Genomic DNA, 24,826 nt, shown 5'->3' on the forward strand with positions numbered 1-24,826 from the left:
GTCTGGCTCTGTCTCCCAGGCTAGAGTGCAATAGTGCAATCATAGCTCACTGTAACTTTGAACTCCTGGGCTCAAATGATCCTTCTGCCCCAGCTTCCCAAGTAGATGGGACTATAGGTGCACACCATCATGCCCAGCTAATTTTTAGTAGAGACACGGTCTTGTTGTGTTGCTCAGGCTGGTCTTGAACTCCTGACCTCAAACAATTCTCCCACCTTGGCCTCCCAAAGTGTTAGGATTACAGGCGTGAGCCACCACACCCAGCCTTGGTTTTTAATTTACATTTATTTACTTAACAATATTCTTGTAAGCCACTTCAAAGCCTTTGCCAAATGAGGCAGGATGTAAATATGTCTGTAGGTACCACCATAAGTAACAGCTAGAGTTCAGTAACCATGAGTAAGAAAAGATACTTCCAAATCTTATTTCAATAAAGATTAAAATGTGAGAGTCTACGCCAGTGTTTTAAAAAGTAGAAAGTATTACAGAATGAATTTTCATAGCAATAGCTGAATATCTGGGGTTTTCTGTCTGCAAGAGCAGGAAGAGAAATATTTAGGTGGACATGACCTACCAGTCAGAAAATCTGTCACTGAGTAATGGGGTTGTAAATACACAAAGTACCTGTTCACCAAAGAGCCACAGAGTGGGCCACACTTCAGATCTCTCACCTCTATTTTTATTTATTTATTTATTTTTGCCCCACAGATCATTCATAAGGAATCTCATCTTTATTTTTAAACCATTTGATGTTTTAGCAAGCCACATGTAGTAAAGTACCTGGCAAACAGGAACTCAAAAAACACTATCAAACTGATAAGAGAATCTTCTCATTTCTAACCATACCTGAAGAAAAACTATGACTCCAAAGAAAAAGAAGAAACTAGAGGTAACAGAGCACCACTATCCAAAAATATTCTGCATTTTTTTTTTTTAAATTTATTTATTGTCTCATTCCTTCAGTAGAATGAAGTAAACTCCACAAGCAGGGACTATGTCTGGCTTATTTCAGCCAGGAACCTTGAACATAACATATAGTAGTGTCTCTATAAATAATTTTTTAAATTAATGGCTTATGAGTCAGGAGCACTCATGAGCTTTGAGGACAGACTTGAATTTGAGTCCTGGCTTGTTATTTAATAGATGTGTAACTTTAAGAGTTACTAAGCTTCTCTAATAATAGTACTTAGCTCAGAGCTTTTGTGATTTTAAAAAGATAACGAATGTAAAGTGCTTATTACCTAGCAGATAACAATCTGATTATATTTACCAAGCATATACCATGTATGTCAGACATTGTTCTAATGCTGAATATGAATTAACTCATTTAATCCTCGCCATAACTCTAGGAGGCAGATGCTATTATTATTTCTATTTTTACAGTCAATGTGAATGAGACAGAGTGGTTAAGTAACTTACCCAAGCTCTCACTGCAGAAATAGCTTTCAAACCCACTCTGCCTCCACTCCTGTCCTTAAGCAAGATGCTACACTTCCGCTCATTAAGCCCTCAAAATGTTAGCTTTTACAACATTATAATTACAATTATTAGGAGGTGGTGAGAAGCCCTTACTCTGCCATGTTTACATTCTCCTGAATGACAGCAGTGGAAAGATCTATTAAGAGAGAACTGAGGCTGGGCGCGGTGGCTCACGCCTGTAATCCTAGCACTCTGGGAGGCCGAGGCGGGTGGATCGCTCAAGGTCAGGAGTTTGAGACCAGCCTGAGCAAGAGCAAGACCCCGTCTCTACTAAAAAATAGAAAGAAATTAGCTGGACAACTAAAAATATATATATAGAAAAAATTAGCCGGGCATGGTGGCACATACCTGTAGTCCCAGCTACTTGGGAGGCTGAGGCAGTAGAATCGCTTGAGCCCGGGAGTTTGAGGTTGCTGTGAGCTAGGCTGACGCCACGGCACTCTAGACCGGGCAACACAGTAAGACTCTGTCTCAAAAAAAAAAAAAAAAGAGAGAGAGAGAGAACTGAGAAGAGAGACATACCCAGTGAGGCGGTTTCGGATAATTTTGACGCTCATCACGGTCTCCCCCATGGTGGCAAAGGCTCTGGAGATGAAGTTCTCATCCATGTAGGGTTCCAGCTGATTAAAAACAAGAGAACGGCTCAGGCCAGAGACCAGGTTCCCCATCCTGGGTTCCAGAGCCCCTGCCCCTCAGTAGAGGTTTCCCTTTGCAGAGTGGTCTGAACTCCCGAGTCCTTCTCTTCAAACTTGCTCCCCTTTAGGGAGCCTCCCCCTTGGAACTGGGAACCCCATCCCTCCAGTCCTAGAACCACAGCGCCCCTCAATCCTCGGGATGCCTCTCACTTCCCCCAAACACCTCCCTTTCCCTTCCATGAACTCAGGTGGAGCCCCAGGACCCCTCCCCTGCAGACGCCGCCTCTTCCCTTAGATGCTGGGACTCGCTTCTGTGTCACCAAAAAGAACCGCTCTCCCCGTTCACGTCCACCCTTTTGGGATCCAAAGTCCCCCTTCCTCCCTCGCAACACCGAGATGCCTCCTCCCGCTCAGACCCGGGGCGGCCGCCTCACTCACGTCGCCCATCCATAGGCTGGCCGCCATGCCCGCGCACCCAGGTGGGGTTTTGCGGGCCTCAGAGGCCCGCGCGGGAGCCAGTCCGACCGCCACGGAGCATGCGCGTCCGATGCCTCCTGCGCACGCTCCGAAACTCAGCGGCGAGGGTCGGGCCCGGATATTCCGCTCCGGGTTTTTGAGGCGACCCGGCAGGGCGCGGGGCTTCCGGCCGTGGGGGGCGGGGCTCAGGCGGAGTCTCGGGGTGGGCTGCTGATTGACCGGCGCTCTCGGGTTTATTTCTGATTTTATGTACTTAAAAAACAAACAATACGAATATATACACAAGCTTACAAAATTCGTACATGCTTGCAAAATATTGCAAACATAAGCACTTAAAAAAAGCGAAAGGCCCCCTTAGGGAGCCTGGACAACCCAGTTCCACTACCTCTGTGATCCTGGGCAAGCCACTGTTCCGTTCCATCCATCCCCTCACTCCGCATTTCTCAGTCCACAAAACATGAGACTTTTGTTGGGGCTGGAATGGAATTCTTCCCTTATTCCTGTATATGGCCCCGGGGCGGGAGGAGGGGAGGGTTAAAAGGAGTTCTCAATTGTAACCTTGTCATCTTAACAACCAATCCCCAAGTCCTGTGACTCTACTTGCTTGAATCTCACTATCCTACTCCAAACCACGAAGAGTGCTAACCTGTCCCAAACAGCGAGCTGCCCATAGAAGGCCATCATAAAAAGCTTGGATGGCTAGATCATCCTGAGTTTAATTTTGAGGTGCTCCTAGTCTGGGAGTGTCCCGGCCTCAGCCTCACTTGTGTGCTCAGAATGGGAAGCTTCTGCACGTGGTGATTGGTTCCTCTTTCTGACAGTGAAGCTCACCCCAAATGCTTGAGGGCCTCTTTCTGAGGGTCCCTCTGGGTTTAGTGGGCCCCTGAAGTCCTTCCTTACCAGTCTAAACATCCTAAATTTAGGATGTTGTGCTCCCAAGCCAAGAACTCGTCAGTCTGAAAACCTGGGGTCCAATCCCGAGTTGCCAGATTTCCAGCTTTATTTATCCTATCACTGCAATAGTGTAGAGGTTAGGTGCTTTGGCTATAGACTCAAACAAATGGAGCATAATCCCAGCCCCACCTCTTGCTAATTATTTTGACACGTCATTTAACCTCTGAGCCTAACCATGGATAATCACAGTGCTTGCCTCACAGGGTGGTGAGGAAAAAATGAGAAGATGGGAAAGCATCTTGGCCCCATGCCTGGCCTTCAGTAAGTTCTCAAACGTGGCAGTTCTAACTGGCAGCTGTTCTGTACTATTCGCCTGTCACTGTGCTGTGCTCTTTGCTTATTATTTTAAAAATTTATTATACATGTGGAAGATTTTTAAATGTTTAATTTAGAATGTAAGCTTCATGAGACAGGAATCTTTGTCCACTTTGTTTTCTAATCAAATTCCTACGATGACATCTGGGATATAGTAGGTGCTGAAAACATACTTGTGAATTTATGGCAAATAATAGCAGGCCCTTACCCCATCTGTCTCTGCCCCCTACTCCCTCTCCCTCGAGGTGACTATTTCCAAATCTTTTCCTAAGAATCTGTGTATTTCTAATTAACATACTTATACAACTTTCTCTTCATTTAGTTTCAGATACTTTACCAACCGTCCTCCTATACACACTTCTCTCTCCATCTCCTGATTGTAATTTTTGTTAAAGCATGATTGAACATTCTCATTATTATGACTCTGTAAATATTACTTATAGCTGAGCCATATGTTGTACTATGATTACATTTGCTTTGGTGTAACCAATCCAGGTTGGAGGAGAATGGAGGAAAAGATAAAATTGAAAGTACTTAGTATGTTGGAATACACAAAGAGAGATTTAAACTTGATATAGATATTGGCACTGCATTCCTGGTACTTATACAAATAAAACTAAGCGTATGAAAAGGCAATTATTAACTACAGGAAATTAAAAAAATTAAGATAATCATAACAGCAAAGAATTGTAGAGCATCTACTATGTACCTGGCAATGTTCTAATACACCTAAGGCATCTAGAGAGTGCTTTATGTTAACTCTTTGGTGTAAAATGAGAAAAAGAAACTGAGGTTCTGGGTGCAGGTAGAGACTGATATAGAGTCCAGGCTAGTCTGTGTGCTTTGTGGCTTGTTTGTGTTGCCCTGGCTAGAGTGCCGTGGCATCATTCTAGCTCACTGCAACCTCAAATTCCTAGGCTCAAGGAACCCTCCTGCCTCAGCCTCCTGAGTAGCTGGGACTACAGGCACACACCACAACGCCCGGTTAATTTTTCTATTTTAGTAGAGACAGTGAGACCACTCTTGCTCAAGCTAGTCTCGAACTCCTGGCCTCAAGCGATCCTCCTGCCTTGGCCTCCCAGAGTGCTAGGATTATAGGTGTGAACCACCTCTCCTGCACTGTTAGTAGATTCTTTTTTTTTTTTTTTTTGAGACAGAGTCTCACTGTTACCCTGGCTAGAGTGAGTGCCGTGGCATTAGCCTAACTCACAGCAACCTCAAACTCCTGGGCTCAAGCGATCCTCCTGCCTCAGCCTCCCAAGTAGCTGGGACTACAGGCATGCGCCACCATGCCCGGCTAATTTTTTCTATGTATTTTTAGTTGTCCAGATAATTTCTTTCTATTTTTTTTTAGTAGAGATGGGGTCTGGCTCTTGCTCAGGCTGGTTTTGAACTCCTGAGCTCAAACGATCCACCAGCCTCGGCCTCCCAGAGTGCTAGGATTACAGGCGTGAGCCACTGAGCCCGGCCCTGTCAGTAGATTTTTAAAGGACGGGTGGGAATTAGGCCAATTGGAAGGGGGTGTGTGTGAAGAGCTTTTCAGAGGGAACTGTTAAGTACAAAGGCATGAAAAGGAGAAACATAATGGCAGGAGAACTGTAATTCCCTGAGCTCAAGCAATCCTCCCGCCTCAGCCTCCCAAACTGCTAAGATTATAGGCATGAGCCACTCGCTCACGGCTTCTTGACCTCCAACAAGTCACTTCAACATTCAGGAACTTTTCCTGAGGGAGAGTAATTCCTACTTTGCAGGGCTGATGTGAGGATTAAACAAGCTATATTGCATGTAAAGTGCTCAATACAATGCCTAGGCCATTTGAAGTCCCAATTACAGGAGCTATTACTAAGAATGGGGTATTTCCAACCTGCTATATTTGCCAAAAGGTTAAACTCCAGTAAATATAATCTAAATGGTCTTTTTGGAGGGTGGGGTTTGAGTAGCACACAGAAGTGCTTTTCACAAAGAAAATATTAAAACATAGTGCCTGCATATAGAAATAAAACTCATCAGAAATCAGGCAGGTGGGAGCGGGGAGGAGGGGATGAATAAATTCACACCTAACTGGTACAATGCACACTATCTGGGTGATGGGCACACTTACAACTTTGACTCAAACTGTACAAAAGCAATTTATGTAACCAAAACATTTGTACCCCTGTAATACTCTAAAAGAAAAAAAAGTATAGTGCCTGCATCAAAACAGTTCAAAGGAAAAAAAAACACAGAATACATTTAAAAATTTTTCACATCATGTTCATTTTTCCAAGAGTTACTGACCTCCAAGAAGCAGCCTCCTGGTGCCAATTAAACTTTCCTGTTACACATATACAGACTCTTAGTATCTGCACTGCCCATTCTAACTTTCTGCAATGATGGAAATGTTTTTTTATTTGCATGGTCCCATCCCATTGGCACTAGCCGCATGTGACTACTGAGTACTTGAAATGTGGCTTGTACAACTGAGAAAGTTTATTTCAAATTAAAAAAAAAAATTCATTTAACTGTAAATAGCCACATGTAGCTTGTGACCCCCATAGTGGACACATCAGCTTTGTAGGATCCGGTTGCTCAAATGCTTGTGAAAATCTACAGTAATATACATAAGTTGTCTGAAAAGTTACTGTGCAATTAATCATATTTAAATAAATATATCAGCTGCAGAAAACAATACAAGCAGCTCAGTAAGCATTTCTCGAGATGTACTGTATTCAAAAATTTTGGTTTGGGATTAGGATAGCAGTCCCCAACCTTTTTGGCACCAGGGACCGGTTTCATAGAAGACAATTATTCCATGGGGCTGTGGGGGTCCCCCCGGGGGTGTGGAGGGGCGGAGCTCAGGTGGTGATGCCCGCGATGAGGAGCAGCCACAAACACAGATGAAGCTTCACTCGCTCCCATGCGGCTCACCTCCTGCTTCCTGATGTGTGCACCCCTTCCTAAGTTTCATGGAAGACAATTTTTCCAAAGGGGGAGAGGGGCAGGGGAGGGAGGGGGCGTGACAGAGCTCTGCAGCCCAGGGGTTGGGGATCGCAGCTTAGGATATTAAAAGATCCACCCTATTTCTCCCGTAATATGCAGCATTAAAAAAAAAATCCAGTGATTCCCAAAACATAAGTACCCAAATGAAACTCAATCTTTTTTCCTTTTTTGATGGATTTGAAGAGCCCTTGGAATAGCTGCCTTGGCAGCTGGTGGGCATATACCAGCACCTCAGGACATCTTGACATCACTTAAGGTATAGCCTTGACACCAGGTTCATAGGTTTATTCTGCCCTTCCCAACAGTGCCCGGCACATAGCAGGTGCTCCCTTAAAAAAGCAGGGAGTATGTAGAAAACAAGTGGCCTGTTTTATAAAACTCTAAATTTATTCAAAGTTTTAAAAGATTTCACTCTCCCCTCCAAAATATTTTACAATTTAAAAAAATCAAAACTATTTTCTATTTTCTCAACCACTGTACAAGTTGCTGTTTCCTTCTTGGGACCAGTCTCTTCTCCTCCAACCCTCTTCCCCTTCCCGCTCAATATTGCTGTAAGTTTGCTTATAAAACCCTCCACCCTCTCTAACCCCACACCCTGCCCTGCCCTGTCCTACCCTGCCCTGCCCATGTGGCTTCTCTTTGAGGTTTCAGGCCCTTAGCTGCAGGTGAAGCCAAACTGATGGGCAGATACGGGCACCGCCTGAGGGGCAGGTGTATGCTTTGTGCTTCTGGGAGAACTGCTAGTTGGTTTTCTTCTTGGTCAAGTGGAGGATCATTCTGTTTTGTTCCATGGACACCTGATCAGAGCCAAACACCTGGCTTGGGGTTGCCCTGGCCGTGCAGTCCTGCCTTTTCCCCAGATTCCCTCAGGCATGGGTCCATGACAGCTGGTCTGATGACTGTACCATTTGTCTGCCAGTGGATTGTTGGGGACAGGAAAGGGGCACATGACTAGAGTGGAGCTTGATGGAGCCCCAACTTCTCAGAGTGTGGGCACCAAACTCCCAAGCAAGGAAGTTTTGGTTTCCTGGTAGGCAAAGCCAGGGCCAGTCAGGACCATGGAAGGTAGGGAAATGGGAGCAAAGGTCAAACCACATAGCTCCCTGGTGAGCAATATTCCTTCTGAGAAACCTCCCATCCATCCCCCCATCATCCTGCAGGTCCCAGGATGATTCCAAAAAGGAGGAAGAAAAAGAGGAAAAGGATTCTGTTCTGCTGATGGGAAAAAGGCAGATGACACAGTGTTCAGGGCTGGGGAGAGCCTGCTGGAATCTTCCGTATTCTGTGAGGGAGGCTGTGGGGGGCCAGGCCCTCAGAGGCTTCATCAGCTCTGGTCCTTGTCCTTGACTAGTAAGACTGTGTGCTGGCCCCCGCTGGAGACAGATAAGACAACACGGTTCTCCAGCTGTTTGCCCGTCATCTCCACAGGGCTCCAGGCGTCCTCATCCTGCCCTGTGCCCAGCTGGTAGTTGGTGCCCATGCCCCAGGCAAAAACACGACCTGCAAGGGAGAGAAATGGGGACAGCTGTCTTCAGGACACCTAGCCCCACCTTTCTGTAGCCTGAGAAACCTGGGACATGGGGGTGAATTTTGGCCTTGGCCAATAGCAGCCTGACAAGGTCCCAGCCTCTTAGAGAGTTTAAGGAAGTTGGGAGATGCCAAGGAGATGATGGATAAAAGAGAACTTTGTAAACCAGAGACCACATTCCTTACACATTGCCAAAGGCTTCTCCCTGCTCCTAGGCAGGGCATTCAAGGCCCCCCATGACTGGCCGCTCCCCCGAGCCCTATGCCACCCTGTTCTCAGGACCAGCCCCCTCTGAGACTGCTCTAGATCTTCCTCTGCTTGGGGTGCCATCCTTTGCTTTTCACAAAGGACTAACCCTTTGAGGTGCAGCGCAAGCTCCACTTCCTCAAGAAGTCTTTCCAGATAATCTCAGATCAACCACCTCTGCCAGCCCCAGACTTCTAAAGAATCTCCACAGTGGCCCCCCTGACCCACTCAGGCTTTGGAAGCCCCTTATTCACATCCTCCTCTGCTGTGCTTGCCAGGACCCTGACTACTGAGCCTTGTTTTTCCTGATAAGATTCTAAGTGCAACACCCTGGAAAGCTGGCGCACACGAGCTGGTACGGAAAGGGGTGGCCACGATGGAGAGTGCGGAGAAGCCTGGGTTAGGAACCCGGACACCTCGCTGCAGGTCCCACTGCCTCCCTGCGCCCCAGTGATATCTCCCTCTTTGCTGTTTCTCTCCTCTGCAGGACAAATCACTGTTATTAAAATACTTTGTTTACTCATTTTATGTTTATCAAAGCCAGAGCTTGTGAGAATCAGGAGCAAAGTGCCGTCACGAACACCACTCTGCATCTCAGCTCCACCTGATGGTGGACATTACAGCCTGCTGGGGAGTTTGGTAAGAATCACGACCCCCAGGTGCCCACCAGACCGAGTGTGGGCAGCCCCACTCACCATCTTTGGTCACAGCATACCCCACAGAGGCCCCACAAGCCACTGAGGAGACGGCGGGCAGCCTGGAGATGAGGGTGGGTATGCTCTTCTCCTCAGCACCCTCCCCAAGGCCCAGCCGCCCATACTCAGCCCGGCCCAGGCTGTACGCTTTTCCTGTGGGAGGAGGGAGAGAGATGAGCAGTAGCAGAGGGCGTGTTCCAGGCAAAATGGGCGGTAGGCCAGGTGAGTCCCCACGTCCAAGGCAGCTTGTCCCCACGCCCAGGGCCATCAGAGGAAGGTCTGCAGTGTCTCTTCCCAGTTCTAGGGGAGGCCTAGGAGAACCTCCACATAGGGCCCCTTTGAACTCACACTTGGAAGAGCACCAGGACTCTGAGGGGATGGGGTGACCCTCATGGACTCATGTTTGGCACAGCCCATGGAATGGGCCCAAGTTCCAAGAACCAGGGTCTCAGGAATCTGGCTAGGCCTGGGCCCAGGGAACACTCCACCCCCAACCTAGAGAAGAACTTGGAGGCCCTACCTTCTGAATCCATGCAGACTGTATGGTGCTGGCCACCAGAGAAGCCCACCCAGGACTTGGTGGAATTCTTGAAGGATGTTAGGTTCTGGGGTACAAAGCAAGATTCTGTGCCTTGAGTTCCTGGGAGAAAGGCCAGAACAGAGCTGTCAGGGTTGACAGTGTTCTGGGAGCTGCCCTTCTCAAGCTCCTCACAATGAGGCCACCCCCATCAGGAGATGGATATTCTCCCTTTACAGATGACAAAACTGTGGCTCTGAGGGGTTAGATGACCCTTCAAAGGGTGCACAATGAATGACTGGTGGAGCCAGGACTGGAACCCAGATCACTGAGTCATGCCTGATGCCAAGCTTGGGACTTACCAAGCTGATGGTAGTTGGAGAGGCCAAAGCCATATACGTGGCCCTCACGGGAGATGGCGAAGGTGAAATAGGCACCGCAGAAGGCATCCTGGAATTTCACATGGCCCCGGCTTCCCCTGGATTTCAGCATCACACACTTAGGGACCAGGAGTCGTTCTGTAGGCAGAAGAGGAAGCCATGGTTAGTGACAGACAGACACTCATGGCCTCTCTTCTCTCTGCCCCTGAGTCTATTTCCCTTCCATTACAAAAGCCCCTGGAGGGAGGCTAAGCAGGGACTCTTATCCCTATTGCATAGAAGAGGAAACTGAGGCCAATAGATGTAAGTGTCTTGCTCAGAGTCCCACAGCCATTACAGGTAACATTTACATGGAACCTACCACGTGCCATTCTTCTAATTAATCCATTTAACTTCACAACAACCTAATGAAGTAGGTTTGAAGGTAGGTAGGTTTAGGGATGAAGAAACTATGTTCAGGGTCCCCTAGCCAGTAGGTGGCAGAACCAGGATTCAAACCCCAAGGTCGTCTGTCTCAAAAGTCTGAGCTGTTAACCAACACTGCGGGTCCATCTGATGCAAGCTGGAACACAGATAATCCCTCCTGCCTTTGGCCTTTGGGGGGGGGGGTGTGGCTTGCCATATGCCCTGCTGGAGGTACCAAAGTCACCTACCAAGGCCCTGCCGGCCACCACGGTTGGCAAATAACTCAGGCACGCGGCCCAGCTGGCCCTGCTCCCCGCAGCCCAAGGTGTAGAGGTCGCCGTCAACTGTCAGCATCACCAAGTGGTCATTTCCTGAGGGTGAAAGCAAGGCAGGGATGCAGGGCTTGTCTATGAAGCCCAAGGCTGGGCCAGCCTCAGAACAGGGTTCTTGGTCTCCTGCCCACAGCAAGTACCCCCAGACTCACCTGAGGCTACCTTCACCACAGGAGCGTCCAGCTGCACCTGTACAGGCACCATGCTCTTCTTCATGGGTTCCAACAGCCCGATTACACCGTTATTGTCCTGCAAGGGAGGGACGGAGCACTTACCGGCCAGTCCTGGCTGCCCCGTACCAGTCAAATCCAGGTTTGCAGGCAGCCACAGAGCTGTCCGGTGAAGGGCAGTGGTACTAGATGGGTATGGAGAGGCACACAGGAGCCAGGCTACATTCTGAAACATTTATGAATGAAATCCTGTGTGGTCTGGGATTTGCATTAAAATAACCAAGGAGTGGGGTAGTGGATCGGAGTGGAAATAAACAAGTCTGGCCACATGCTGATAACTGTTGAAGCTGTGTGGCAAGTAGATGGGGGTTCGATATATTATTCTGAATACTTTTATATGAGTTTAAAATTCTCCATAAAAATTTTAAAAAATAGCCCTGATGAGGAAACACCCCATCAGATTCCTTTATTTTTGACATTTCAAAATAAATTAAATGCCAAAGTTCCAAAACAATTTTAATGCTTAATCTGTTTTTTAAACTGCACTCCCCTGCCTTGGAAACTCTGAGATCTCTGAGGTACGACAATCCCTGCCTCCCTGCCCGCCCAACGCTCTGGGAAGGGTGGAAAAGGGCTGGGAAGGTGAGGGGGACGCTGAAGACAGGGAGATGGGTGAGGACAGCAGGCTTCCTGGATCAGCCTCAACCCAGGAGCATCCTTGACCTATTTCTTGCCCAGGAAATACACTTCATAACGTCACAGTCAAGGAAGCAGCCAGTGACCTGGGTCGGGCCTCGGCTCTACCTGTGGCCTTTCATCTCCCCAACAGTAAGTACAGTGGGGGTATGGAGGTGATTATCTTTGGGGCCCCACCAGTTAACTCCACCTACCAGGCCCATGCAGTCTTCCAGACCCAGCCTTACCCGGAAGGAGCCCCAGAGGAAGACACGGCCGTCCTCGGTGAGGGCCGCTGTGTGACTGTCTCCTGCTGACACCTGTACCACCTTCTCTTGCAGTTCCACTTTCCCAGGGACCATCTCCGAGCCCTCCACTGACGTGTCCCTTCCCAGGGCACCCTCATCATTGCAGCCGAAGGAGTAGACCTGTGCCCAGGATGCCCCCATTAGTGTAAGGTCTGGCCTCTCAGTCTATTTTTTTTTTGAGACAGAGTCTGGCTCTGTTGCCTGGGCTAGAGTGCCGTGGTGTCAGCCTAGCTCACAGCAACCTCAAACTCCTGGGCTCAAGCAATCCTTCTGCCTCAGACTCCCAAGTAGCTGGGACTACAGGCATGGGCCACCATGTCAGGCTAATGTTTTTTTTCTATATATATTTTTAGTTGTTCAGATAGTTTCTTTCTATTTTTAGTAGAGACGGGGTCTCAGTCTTGCTCAGGCTGGTGTCGGACTCCTGACCTTGAGTGATCCTCCCACCTCAGCCTCCCAGAGTGCTAGGATTACAGGCGTGAGCCAACGCGCCTGGCCTCAGTCCATTCATGTTTAGGCCACTCCCTGCTTGGCCAGCCAGCTCCATCTCCACAGCAAAATATGTGTGGCTCAAAGGTCCTGCCCCAAGCCCCCCGACCCCAGGCCTTGTCCAATCCTGTGCCAACCTCCACAACCTACCTGGCCACTTTTGCTTAGACACACGGTGTGCATGCCCCCAGCCTCGGCCTGAACAACATCCTCCGGAATGGACACCAGGGCTGGCTTCTTCCTCTCCATCACATTCTCACCTAACCCCAGCTGGCCCACGTCGCCCTGGCCCAGTGTCAGCACCAAGCCTGGTTCTGTGCTGTGGGACCTGTGTGAGACTGAGGGGTGAAGAAGACAGCTCTGAGTGTGTGGGATGACAGCAGAAAGGAGAGGTCAGTTCATGGGCTCTGGGATCATACAGACCTGGGTTCAAGCCCCTGCTCTGCCACAGACCACTGGTGTGACCCCTTCCAAGCCTAAGTTTCCTCATCTGTGAAATGGGGATAACAAAAGTTCCCATCTCATAGGGTTTTTGTGAAGATTAAAAACTGAACACAGTAATGTGAGAGGGAGGAAATGGGAACAAGGAGACATTCGATACCATGAAATGAATCTCGGTGGGGAGGGTAAGGGGACAGTGAGGACACAGGGTAGTTTTCCTAATTAGCTATAAGTTATTAGTAAGGAGCCATGGTGCCAGCAGTCAGATAATAATGTCTACCCTTTACTGACTGCTTACTCTCCTACTTCTAAATTGCTTTGCGGTCCCTCAAATTATGCTACAGACTTTCGTTATTTAGGATCTCATTTTATATGGAAGAACAGAGCCTCCCAGAAGTTCAGTAACCTTCTCAGGGTCATAAAGCTAATTAGCTGATTCTGCCCTGAAACCAAGGGAGACCATCTGGGTCAGAGCACAGTCCTCAATCTCCATCCTAGCCCTTCTCTACCCCCAGGCTGTCATTTTCAACTCCTGGACATATTCACAGAGGAAAACCATCCCCTTCCGCCCCTCTCCTACGATAGACCAGCAGCTGAAGAGGAAAGGGCAGGAGTGAGAGCGGACAGAGCCACCTGAAGACAGGTAGGCACCAACCAGTGGGCCGCATTGCTTCTGCTGGCCAATGGAGGCCACCTATGGCCCTGGACAGCCAATGGTGTCCAGCCCCTCCCCCGGGGGTGTGGCCACAGCTGCCAGGGCCGCTTTGGCTGCGCAGAGGATGCGCTGGGCAGGGAGCCACCTGGTCGAGTTTTCTGGTCAGGAGGGCTCGGCCCGCAGGCACCTTGGCAGGAGCGGGCGCCAGGAACGCGGCGGGAGGTAGCAGCCCTCGCGCCTGCAAAAGACAGACACTGTCTGAGCTTGGGTCCACACTCCCTCCTCCCAGACTGGGGTGGCTCTTCTCTCCTCCCTGTCCTCTCCTCCAGGGTCCCAGGAGAGAGGAAGCCACAGCCACCTCCCTCAAATGCCGCCAGGCCATTATCCCATTTAATCCTCATAACAGCTCACAGAGGTTGGTGCTGCTCTCTCCTCCATTTTATGAAGTGGATAATCCACATTCAGAGAGGTTAAGTGACTCAACCATGGTTACACAGCTAGGAAGTGGCAGAGCCAGGACTTGAACCCACTTCTGGAAGTCAGTGGTCCTAATCATAATGTATTACTGCCCGAGGCAAAGCCTTAGGACTTAATTTTTTGCCAGTACTGCCTTTTAGACGAGTCTCTGCCCCTTTCTGATTCCCCAAGGGTGGGATTCAATGAGCTATAGGAAACCCTTCAGTTAGGTGGCATCCCTGGTCATCCAAGCCCCTCAGCTTCAAGTGTCAGGGAGGAAGGATCCCAGTCCCAGATTCTCAGGGCTCCAAAAGGCTGCCAGCACCCACCTAGAAAGAGGAGAAGGTCAACTTACCCTTCACCTTCTTGCTTTTGGGAATGGCATCTTCTGGGGGTGACCTTTTCTTAGCTATGCGCTTGGGTGGCATCTTTGTGTCCTGAAAAACCCAGTCAAATACTACATGTCAGAAATGGCAAACATTTTCCTAATTGGCAATATTTATCAAAAAAACCTAAAAAAAAGCAGAGGAATTGCCAGCAATTCAACTTCCCAAAATTTATCCCAAGAACAGAATAATGCATGCACCCATAGATTAAGTTCTGCAAATATTCTCTACTGTATTCTTCATAACATTATAAAAAATAAGAAAAACAGAGCAACCATGTGCTCAATAGTAGTGGATTAGCTAGATAATAATATGTGGTATATTCGTGATAATGAAGCCATTATAAGTGATGCTTTCAGAGATGAATTTATCAGTCACCATTGCCAAGTTAAACAAGCAGATTGAAAAACAGCCCATCATCTCATTTTTGAAAAAAAGAAAAAAGTATTACACACATAAAAATATGTGTAGAAAAATGAGTGGAAGAAAATATATGCAATATTAACCATGGTAACCTCTAGAAAATGGGATTATGGATAATTTTTGCTTTTTTCTGTATACCTTCCTATATTATTAATATCTAAGATGTTTAACAAGGAGCATTAACATGTGTTTTCAAATTCTTTAGTCTGTTTTAAAAAAATTAAAACACTGAAGAACAACATTAAGTGAAACATCCCTCATAACTCTCTCCAACCCTGAGATAACCACCGTAACTTTGGTGACACATTACTGTTATGATCAGAGGGGGGAAAGCTGTTTTCATTAAATGAAACCAAACCAGACCATTTATCCCTTTTGATCCAGAAGTGCCACTCCTGGGAGGAGCCTGTCTTTCCTAAACAGTCCAACAAGAGAAAAGAACTATATATACATTCACATTAACATACAAACACCAGGTGTTAACAAAATGGGGAAAGGAAATCACCTATGGGTGACAAGGAAGGTTGCACCTAGGAAGATCCAGGGCAGCTTCAGCCCTGGGTCCCTCTCCTCCTTTAACTGCCGCTGCCTCCCCAGGAATTTCGTGTCTCTTCCAGGCTGCTGGGAACAGAGACATTTCCCCCAGCTCTCTCAATTCCAATCCAGCCCAAACCTGTGTCCAAAGTCTTCTTTTCCTCCACATATGCAGCCCTGGAAACAAATCTTTATGAGCCCTACTCTTTAAGGTCATGAAAGACAGTCAAGCTGCCTAAGCCTGGGGCTTCCAAATTCTAGTCTGTGAACCCTCTGGAATGCACCTACGCTTTGCAGCTATCCACATGCAGAAGTGGTCTAGCCTGTGGTGGTCGAGAGCACAGCCTCTGGAGCCAGAATCTGAACTTCTTTCTAGCTGACCTTGGGCAGTTATTTAATCTCTTTATTATTCAGTTTCCTCCTCAGTAAAATGGGGATAATGGTACTTATACCTTTGTATCATGTGTAGGATTAAGTGAGCTAATAATGTGAAAATTCTTACATGGTAAGTGCTCGATAAATCAATACTGGTGTTAGTAGTGTCTAGGGCCTGCCCTAGGCAATACTCAGGCACAGCCCTGAGAAGCAGTGATCTAATCTAAGCCACCTCTTCTCCGTCTATTAGATGAGGGACAAAGACTCTGCTACCTAAGGATACAAATGGAAGGAGAACTCCAAGAGCCCTTCTCAGTCCTGGCTGTGGGCCATACCAGCACCCCTCCCTCATTCCTTCCTTCCCCTAAGAGCCTCAGCCTCTCCAGCTCTCCCCTCCACGGTACATAAACACAAGACCAGGCACTTTTCTGCTGGTTACCCTGGGGCAGGACAACAAAGTACTAAAGATGGGAAAGTAACCAAGGGCCTAGAATCCTGCCAAGCCTGTGAAGGCTGAGCTTCTGCAAGTTGGGACTGGCCGGGTTCTGACTCTGATGACGTGGCAGTTCTGAACTTTGTCCAACTTTTACCCTCCCAGGGGTGGGACTCCTCCCCTTCAACCTGCCTCTTTGAGACCCTCTCCTCACACTAAAAATGTATGTACTTTGGGATAAGAAAGAACTGGGTTTGCCTTCCAGAGCTGTGGCTCACCCCTGCCCTTGTCACCTTGGCTGGCCAGCAGCCTTAACCTCTCTGAGCTGCATCTTCATCTGTAGAAGAGGATGCAATGACTACTTTTCAGGCCTGTCATCAAGACTGAATGAAATGTTTGTGAAGGACTTCCCAGTGCCAAGCACACAGCAAGTACTCAGTATATGGCAGTATTTATTCATTCGCCCCACAAATATTTACTGAGTGTTTACTACCACTGCTTGGCTTTGGGCCAGGAGGTAGAGCAACGAAAAAGGAGACTAATCCTCCCTCTACTCTCATGGAGCTTACATTCTAGTAAGAAAGAAAAAAGCCAAGGCAGAGGGAAAGGAGCCTGGGGCAGTGGAGAGAGCGTGGGGACCTGGCACTTAGCACTGTTACTGCTGCATGCGGTTTAGCTTATCAAAAAAAAAAAAAAAGAAATAAAAAAGCCAAAATTATTACAGATGGCATCATGTGATGTGACAATAGAATAACTTCGGTTTGCACAACAATGTGAATATACTTAATGCCATAAAACTGTACACTTACAAATGTTTAAAATGGTAAATTTTTGTTATATATTTTATCACGATAAAAACAAAAAGAGAATAACTTGGGATAGGGGAGGAGAGTGGTCAGGGAGGTAGCATTCAAGTTAACACCTGAAATATGAGAAGGGAAGACCAGGAGAAAAGCGTCCCAGCCAACAGTGCAGTGTGTTTGGGAGCCCGGGGAGGCCAGTGGGGTTGGGGCTGCGGTGGTCAAATGGGACAAAGCAGGCAGGGGCTGGATCAGCCAAGCCTCGTAGGGAAAATACTGAAAAGTTTTAGGTGGAAGAATGTCTTCATGAGATTTGCATTTATTTATTTTTTTGAGACAAGTCTCACTCTGTTGCCTGGGCTGGAGTGCAGTGGTGTCATCACAGCTCACTGCAACCTCAAACTCCTGGGCTCAAGCGATCCTTCCTCCTCCACCTCCCAAAGTGCTGGGATTACAGGTATAAGCCACTGAGCACTGCAGAGATTTGCATTTTAAAAAGATTGTTCTGGCTACTGTAAAGAAAATGGAAAGGATTGGAAGGATCACTAAGAGTGGAAACAGGCAGACTTTTTAGGAGGCTACTGCAGGCATCAAGTGAGACATGGTAGTGACTTGACTTGCTCTGAGGCAACAGAGAACAGTATATGAAATAGATCTACTTAGGAGACAGACTAGATTTGCCGGTGGATTAGATGTGGGGGGTGAGGGAGGGGGGAAAATCAGGAATAACTTGTTCATCCTAAAAAAATCCAGAGGATCCTTGGCTGGCCTGCCCAGGATCCCCCTGTGAGCTTGGCCAAACACAAGGACGCCCAGGCTTGGGCTTAAATAACTAGGTGGATGGTAGACTTCTGTTTAGTGAGAAGGAGAACACTGTGGAACTAACAGGACAGGAGAGGCCTGGAGCCTCATTTTACCAGGTGTTTTCATTAAGTCTGAAGTGCTTGGGAGCCATCCAGAAGGGATGTTAGATGGGCAAAGTTAGATGGGCCAGGGGCATGGGCTGTAACAGATATCCTCTTGTTTTAGGTAGATGGCTGTGCTCCCAGGCAAATATCCCATCAGCTCCTCACAAGGATCTGTAGCAGTTAGCTGGGCCCAGGAGGGAGTGTACTGCATGGAAAAGTACTCAAACAAGAAGTCAAGTGAAAAGCCAGGAAACAGAATTATGTCAGCACGTTTGGTGCTGATGCTGGAATGACCTGTGAGCAGAGCCTGGAATGTCCTCAGACAACAAGGGCTATGTGAGGTGGCTGGTACCATGGGCACTAACAAAAAAAATCTGTCATTGTACACTGGAGCTGACCCAGTCAACATCCCCTTAGCCACCTGTTGGCTAATGTCCTCGGGCATCTCACTGCAAGCTGGCAACAACACTCCCATTCTACAGATGAGAAAACTGAGGTGAAGTATCTTGTCCAAGATTGGAAGAGGAAGCTAAGATCTGAACCAAGTTGGTCAGACTCCAGAGCTGGTGCCCTTGAGTGTTACAAGAAATTGCTTCTACCTACTTCCTCCCCTAGGAAAGATAGTATTTTGTCTCTGGTCTTCCTGCTCCCCACCCCATCTCATTCTCTAAGTCATTCATGAACTTTCCAAACCTCAAACTTGAAATAAGCTGCTTGCCTGCTCAGACTCCTTCGTGGTTCCTTCTGCCCAGTTGATAAAGCCCACATTTCTCAGCCTGGTACCAGAGGCCTCCAGGGTTTGGTACTGACAGAATGTCTGGCCTCATTCCTCATCTGTCCCATCCACCCTTCTCTTCCCACAATCTCCTTGTCAGTTGCACCAGGCCAGACTGCTAACTGTCCTCTCTCTCCACACCCTTTGCATCTCTTTACCTTGAATGCCCTTCCCATCCCTTATCCCACTGGAACAGCTTCTACTCCCGTCTCAGTCTCGAAGTCACCTCCTCTGGTAAACCTTCTCTGAACCCTCCTCCCATCCTAAACTAATCATTCTCTCCCAGAGAAACTGGGACAGGCTTTTGGATCATGACTTTAATTTACATGCCTAACAACCATGCCACTCTACTTCCTGAAATATGAGCCCCCTTGGGGGCACTGGCCACTCATTGTGTCTTCCATATGCAAAAACCTTTTACTTCTCTTGACAAGCTAAAGAAGGGGGAGCTATCACTCCTATTTCAAAGTTAAGGAAACTGAGGCTCAGAGAGGTAACTTTATTTGCCTAAGTTCACACAGTAAGTAAAAGGAGAGCCAGAAAAAGAACCCAGGTGTATTGATTTAAAAAAAAAAAAATGAACGGGTCAGGTAAAGGCAGACCATGATCCAGTCAGGGGCTACTTCAGCCTGAGCAGCCCCCGCCCCACCCCAAGATCCCCATGAGCTCAGCCAAGTACAAGGAGCAGAGAACAGAAGCCAGCTGAGAGAGGATGGTGAGACCAGAGAGGAAACACTGAGGCAGCTAGGGCCATGGTGACAGATCCACTGAAAAACGTGGGAAATGTGGGGAAGGACACTGGGTACACCCCCTGCTGCAGTGGAGAGAGCACTGGCTCAGCCCCACAGACATAAGTTCTCTTTTGCCCCAGATTCTTCACCCCTTCAGGGCCCTGCACTGGGCCGGGGACGGGAGGGGAGGCCACCTTTAAAAGGTGGAGCCCTGTGCCCATGACCTGCCTATCCTGTCTGCACAATTTAGTCCTTTGTACAGACTCCCTAACTGCCCAGGTGTGTTTCTTGTCCAGTCCTGAGTATCTGGGCTGGGAATAAGGAGTCCTCTTTTGTCCTTGTGTTCTAGCCCCTGCGCGACCTCAACACGGCTTCCATGTTCAAAGAGCTTACAATCTGGGAGAAGAGTGAGACACAGTCACAAATAAAAGTCAGATACTGTGTCAACTTCCACTAACAGGCGCCCATGGTGTGTCAGCCTCTTCTAAAATGCTCATACCTGCCCTCCCTGGGTAGCGTGATCACCCCAGGTTTACAGATGAGAAGAGGCTCAGGGAAGGTGCCCCAGGCCATACAGAGGTGGGATGAAATCCCAGGTTTCCTGACCACACCCAGCAGGGTCAGAGCAGCCTCACCCCACCTCAGTTTCATTATTTGTTGAATGAAGGGCGTGGACATACCAGACTAGACAGTCCACCAGGAGCTCGGTGCTCCTGCTATGACCCCCTGTGACCTCACCACAGCTTCATTTCTGCAAAGGGAGATAGGCACAGCAGCTGTCCCCTCCCTTCCCCAAGCCAGTGGCAGAACTTGCCAGCCAGACTCAGAGGCTGAAGAATGTCTTTGTGTAGAAGGTCCCCAGGAGGGAAGGGAGAAGACACGTGTCAACAAACATTTGCTGAACTGCTGTTATGCCAGGCACAGAGCTAGCATATTTCGCACCAGGAGTTCCTCACCCGGATCCCCCTGTATACAAGCTGTGCCTGGGCCTGTGCATTCATTTCCCCCGAAAAAGGGGCGACGGCTACACCAGATGTTAGACCTTCCACACATGCTTCTTACTTTCATTTTACAGATAAGGAAACTAATCTCAGAGGGATTGGGTGGGTCGCTCAAAGGCACCCGACTAGAAATTGCAAAGATGAACAGAACAGGATTCCTGCTCTTGGGATGTCTTCGAAACAGTAGCTTCGTGAACTCCCAATTCATCTCTTCAAGCTCCACTCTGATGCCCCTCTTGGGTGAAACCTTCCCTCCCGCCACCGCCCCCCACTCTACCCAGTGTTCCTTGGCCTTGCACACCAGCCCCTGCTGTATCTTGTTACTGTCCTCCTCCAGTCACTAAAACACCTGTGGTATCCCTGACCGTAACACTCACCTATACCTTCCATGCCTTTGCTTGTGCTGTGCCCTCTGCCTGGATCGCCATAACCGCACCACCCCCAGGCTGCCTGAATAACTGGTCCTTCAAAACCCCGTTCAAGACACACTCCACTTCTGCTAGGGCACACAAGTCACACGTGGTCAGAGTTCAATTAATATCTGATCAATGAATGATTTGCCAGCAGCATCGCCCCAGGCTCCAAGTGCATACTTTGGTGATCACACTGGACCATAATAGTGGGCCACACGAGGTCTCCCCAAGGAGTCCCGGAGCGCCATAAAGGCCACATCGGGCCCGCCGTTCTCACCACTGTCCCCTAGTCCTGCAAGAGCGGCACGGAATAGACGGCCAGCAAATAATTTGTTGAAAAACTGAGCTGATGCGGAGTTCATGGGACACCGCACCAAGTGGTCAAAAGTCGTCATCTGGGTGCCTGTTGACGCTGAGGTTTCTTTCCCTGCAGCGGACCCTCGCCACCCACCCTCGAGCTCCCAAAGCAGACCCTCTCCCGCATAGGGTTCCCTCCCTGCTCTGCAGACCGCTTTCTTCAAACGAATGCTGGACAAAACCACCTTCCCTGCTGCAGAAACGCAGTCCCCGCCCGGGCGGCCGCCCCAGCCCGCGAGCCGCACAGGTCTGCGCGCCAGGGCTGGCGAGGTCACCGCGGCCGCGCTCACCCCGCCCGCCGCGCTAGGGCCGTTTGAATCTCCCGCCTGCGCGGGCGCCGAGGGGCGGGCGTAAGAGGCGCGGCGGCAGAGGGGCCGCGCTGCCCTAGCTCCGGCGAGGCGGGGCCGGGCCCGCAGCACCGGCACCCCGCGAGGCCGGGGGCTCGCCCGTCCGCACCGCGCCTTCTTGCCGCCCGCTTCACGTGGGGCCGGCGCCGCGCGACACAGGCAAGAGCCGACAACGACCTAGGCCCGCCGCGGACCAGCCAGTGCTCCGGCTGTGGCCGCCCCGCGCGCCGCCTTCCGCCCAGACCCTCTGTGGGTCACAGGCGCGACCTACCTCGGTGCAGGACAGCCACCAGGAACTCCAGCGCTCGCCGGCCGGGCCGCGAACTGCCCCAGAGCATGCGCTCTGCAGGCCTCCGGCCCCGACCCCGGGCGAGAAAGGAAAACAAAGAGCCCAGCGGCCCCTGGCGGCCACCCAGGGAAGTGCAAGTGACATGCTCCCTGGCTAGGGAGCTCTTGGCCAAGCTCTCTCCTCTGTCCTGGCTGCAGTGGTTGTGTATTTTGGAAACCCCAAATTGGGACAAATGGACGGACAACCAGAAAGATTACTTGAATCTCGTTTTGTTTAGGAAAATATGGTGCGGTAGGGTCTGTACAGAGAAAAAATATACTGATCTTCCCTGCCCTCAAAAGAGGATCTCCATGGAGAAGGATGAGAAATCAGATTATCAGCAACCAAGCAGTGCTATGACAAGGGTACACGTAGGGGCATCTAACTCAGCTTGGGACTTAAGAATGGCTTTCCAAGTTAATGGCAGGGAGCCATGAGAAGTGGCCCTTGCGATGACAGGGAGCCATGAGAACCCAGGGCAGTCGTGGGAAACTGCCAAGTAGACTGGAGCTGGGGTACCCGTGGGCGTGACAGGGTCTTGTGTGTCTAAGGAGTCCAGCCTCTATCCTGAGGCAACTGAAGGGAACTATGGAAGGGATTTGAGCACAGGGATGACAGGATCAGATTTTTTAGAACAAAATAGAGAATGGACTTGGGGGAAATGGGAGGCAAGGACGGGGGCAGTAAGAAGAGTGAGACTGGGCTTGGGAGCTGGAGATGGAAAATAGGCACCAAGCAAAATACACTTTCTTGTTACCACACCCTTCCTTCAGGATGGACACAAACAGGTGTTCTCTGAGGTGACCTCTCAGGCCATTTAATTATGTCTGGGGATCTCCCAGGGCAGGGCAGCACCATCTGCAGAAGGTATTTTCTCCGTTCTGTGTTGATTCTGACTCTGAAAGTCATCGTATGGCACTGGAACTACCTGAACTCCAGAGGGACACTTTTGATGAATGTTTCACCAGCTGAATTTCTTCCACTGTGCAGAACCCACCCCAGAGGATTCCCCTGTCCTCAGGGTCTCTTACCTCTCCAAGTTTACTTCTGCCTCCATCCTGTACTCCTCTTTTGGATGATATGCTGTGAAATTTCTCCAAGTTGTTATCCTGGGATCTTTAATCTCCCTGCTGTCTTCCTCCAAGATCTTACTCATCCATGTGGCTTAATGTAATTATAAAAAGTGATTATTATTATTGCCTATTTTGTAAAACCCTCTATTTTAACTACATAAACACATTCATGTCCAGGAGGTCATCTGTTCCTCACAAAAACCTCATGACAGTTGGGAAATAAGAACAATGAGTTTAAGCAAGTTTTCTGGGGTCATCACACAAGTGGTGCAAGGAGACCTGAACTCTTGTTCAGGGCTAGGCCATCACCTTTAAACTGACAGGTCAGTCCATCTGGGGTGGTTCTGAGCTGCACCCCAAGTTGCAGTCCTACATCTCTACCCAGGAGACCCAACACCTTAAACTCAAGAGTCCAAAATAAAACTCAGTACTTTTCTAGGGCTCTAGACTCCCTTCCTCTACTGTATCATTCCAGCCAAGGTTAGGGTTCTCTGAGAAGTACAGGTTCAAACTTTGACTTCTTTTCTGATTCTTTTCTCTCTTCTCCTTTTCATATTTCTATTTCTGGCCCTCTTGTCTAAAGCACAACCCTCCTGGCCTCTGCTCCTGCCTCTCATTTCTTCCCTTCCACTTCATCCCACCTGGATCCCCAGCCTAAATTTGACTTTCTGTGAGAAAGCCCTGCTTAGAGATCTTTAAAAACTCAGCCCAATTCAAAAAATATTTCTTTAGTGCCATGCTTGGACCACTGGGCTGCAAACGCCCTAAGCTATTGATTTCCCATTTCTCCTTTAGCCTCTGTGCTGTATTCTGAAGGTGTCCACGCTTATGCCCACCTTTTCACCTTTACCTGGCCTTTTCTCCCTTCCAGGGTGCCTTCCTTCCCACCTAGCTGAATTCTTGTTGTAATTTAAGGCCCAGTTCAGTCTCTACCTTCTTGAAGCCTTCATTGGCCCTACTTACCTTTTTGTTCTCTTAACCCAAATATTGATTTGAATTTTTTTGTGCCCTATCATTGTTTTATTTATTGAATGTGAACTCTAAAAAAGAGAACATTCAATTAAACCTGACCCAGAACTGACCCAGATGATAAAATTAGAGTGAAGGACATTAAAACAATCATCATAGGTGTATTCTGTATGTTCAAAAAGTAGAGACATGTAAGACATAAAAGTCCTGAAGTGACTTTTCCACATGAAAACTACAATATCAAAGATGATATTGTAGGGATGGGATTAACTATACATTGGATATTGCAGAGGAAATGATTAGTAAACTTGAAGACCTAGCAACAGAAACTATCCAAAATGAAGCACAGAGAGAAAAAAATAATTTTAAAAAATGAAAGGAGCATCAGTGAACAACTTTATATGGCTCAATACACAGATAACTGGAGTCCCTAAAAACCAGGAAGATCTAGAGACTGAAAAGATATTTGAAGAAATAATGGCTAAAAAATGTCCAAACTGTAAATCTACAGATCTGTGACAAATTTATGTGTCAGCTTGGCTAGGCTAGGGTGCCCAGATGTATGGTCAAATACCACTTTAGATGTTGCTATGAAGGTATTTTTTTTTTTTTTTTTGAAACAGAGTCTTACTGTGTTGTCCCAGCTAGAGTGCCGTGGCATCAGCGTAGCTCACAGCAACCTCAGACTCCTGGGCTCAAGCGATCCTCCTGCCTCAGCCTCCCGAGTAGCAGGGACTACAGGCATGCGCCACAATGCCCAGCTAATTTTTTCTATATATTTTTAGTTGTCTGGCTAATTTTTTTCTATTTTTAGTAGAGATGGGGTCTCGCTCTTGC

The 24,826-nt window shown here is 48.5% G+C and overlaps 1 protein-coding gene across 5 annotated transcripts; it reads right to left on the reverse strand.

Moving 5' to 3' along the window:
• Nucleotides 1-7,207: 7,207 nt before the first annotated feature.
• Nucleotides 7,208-23,114, reverse strand: RCC1 (regulator of chromosome condensation 1). 5 transcript variants are annotated; one of them, XM_012645985.1, is made up of 11 exons: nt 22,979-23,036; nt 14,492-14,573; nt 13,826-13,918; nt 12,735-12,922; nt 12,036-12,215; nt 11,095-11,191; nt 10,859-10,981; nt 10,188-10,343; nt 9,829-9,948; nt 9,309-9,461; nt 7,269-8,339 (listed from the first exon to the last, which is right to left on the reverse strand). In XM_012645985.1, exons 2-11 carry the CDS (start codon nt 14,562-14,564, stop codon nt 8,164-8,166), a joined length of 1,359 nt encoding a protein of 452 aa, XP_012501439.1. In that variant the 5' UTR covers nt 14,565-14,573; nt 22,979-23,036; the 3' UTR covers nt 7,269-8,163. The 5 variants fall into 5 exon arrangements, with proteins under 5 accessions (XP_012501440.1, XP_012501437.1, XP_012501439.1 ...); XM_012645984.1 differs by lacking the exon at nt 22,979-23,036 and adding an exon at nt 21,891-21,961 and having other exon boundaries at nt 8,031-8,339; XM_012645986.1 differs by lacking the exon at nt 13,826-13,918 and having other exon boundaries at nt 7,208-8,339; nt 22,979-23,114.
• Nucleotides 23,115-24,826: the final 1,712 nt, after the last annotated feature.

Source organism: Propithecus coquereli, unplaced genomic scaffold, assembly GCF_000956105.1.
Source record: "Propithecus coquereli isolate 6110/MARCELLA unplaced genomic scaffold, Pcoq_1.0 Scaffold239, whole genome shotgun sequence".
In the NCBI taxonomy this organism is placed as follows: Eukaryota; Metazoa; Chordata; class Mammalia; order Primates; family Indriidae; genus Propithecus; species Propithecus coquereli.

Coding starts and splice junctions, on each gene's coding strand:
- RCC1 (XM_012645983.1), bottom strand. CDS start 22,052: ATGTCACTTGCACTTCCCTGGGTGGCCGCCAGGGGCCGCTGGGCTCTT. Junction 10,344..10,858: donor TGGTGGCCGGCAGGGCCTTG/GTAGGTGACTTT, acceptor TTCTGCCTACAG/AACGACTCCTGGTCCCTAAG. Junction 9,462..9,828: donor AGTCTGCATGGATTCAGAAG/GTAGGGCCTCCA, acceptor CTCCTCCCACAG/GAAAAGCGTACAGCCTGGGC.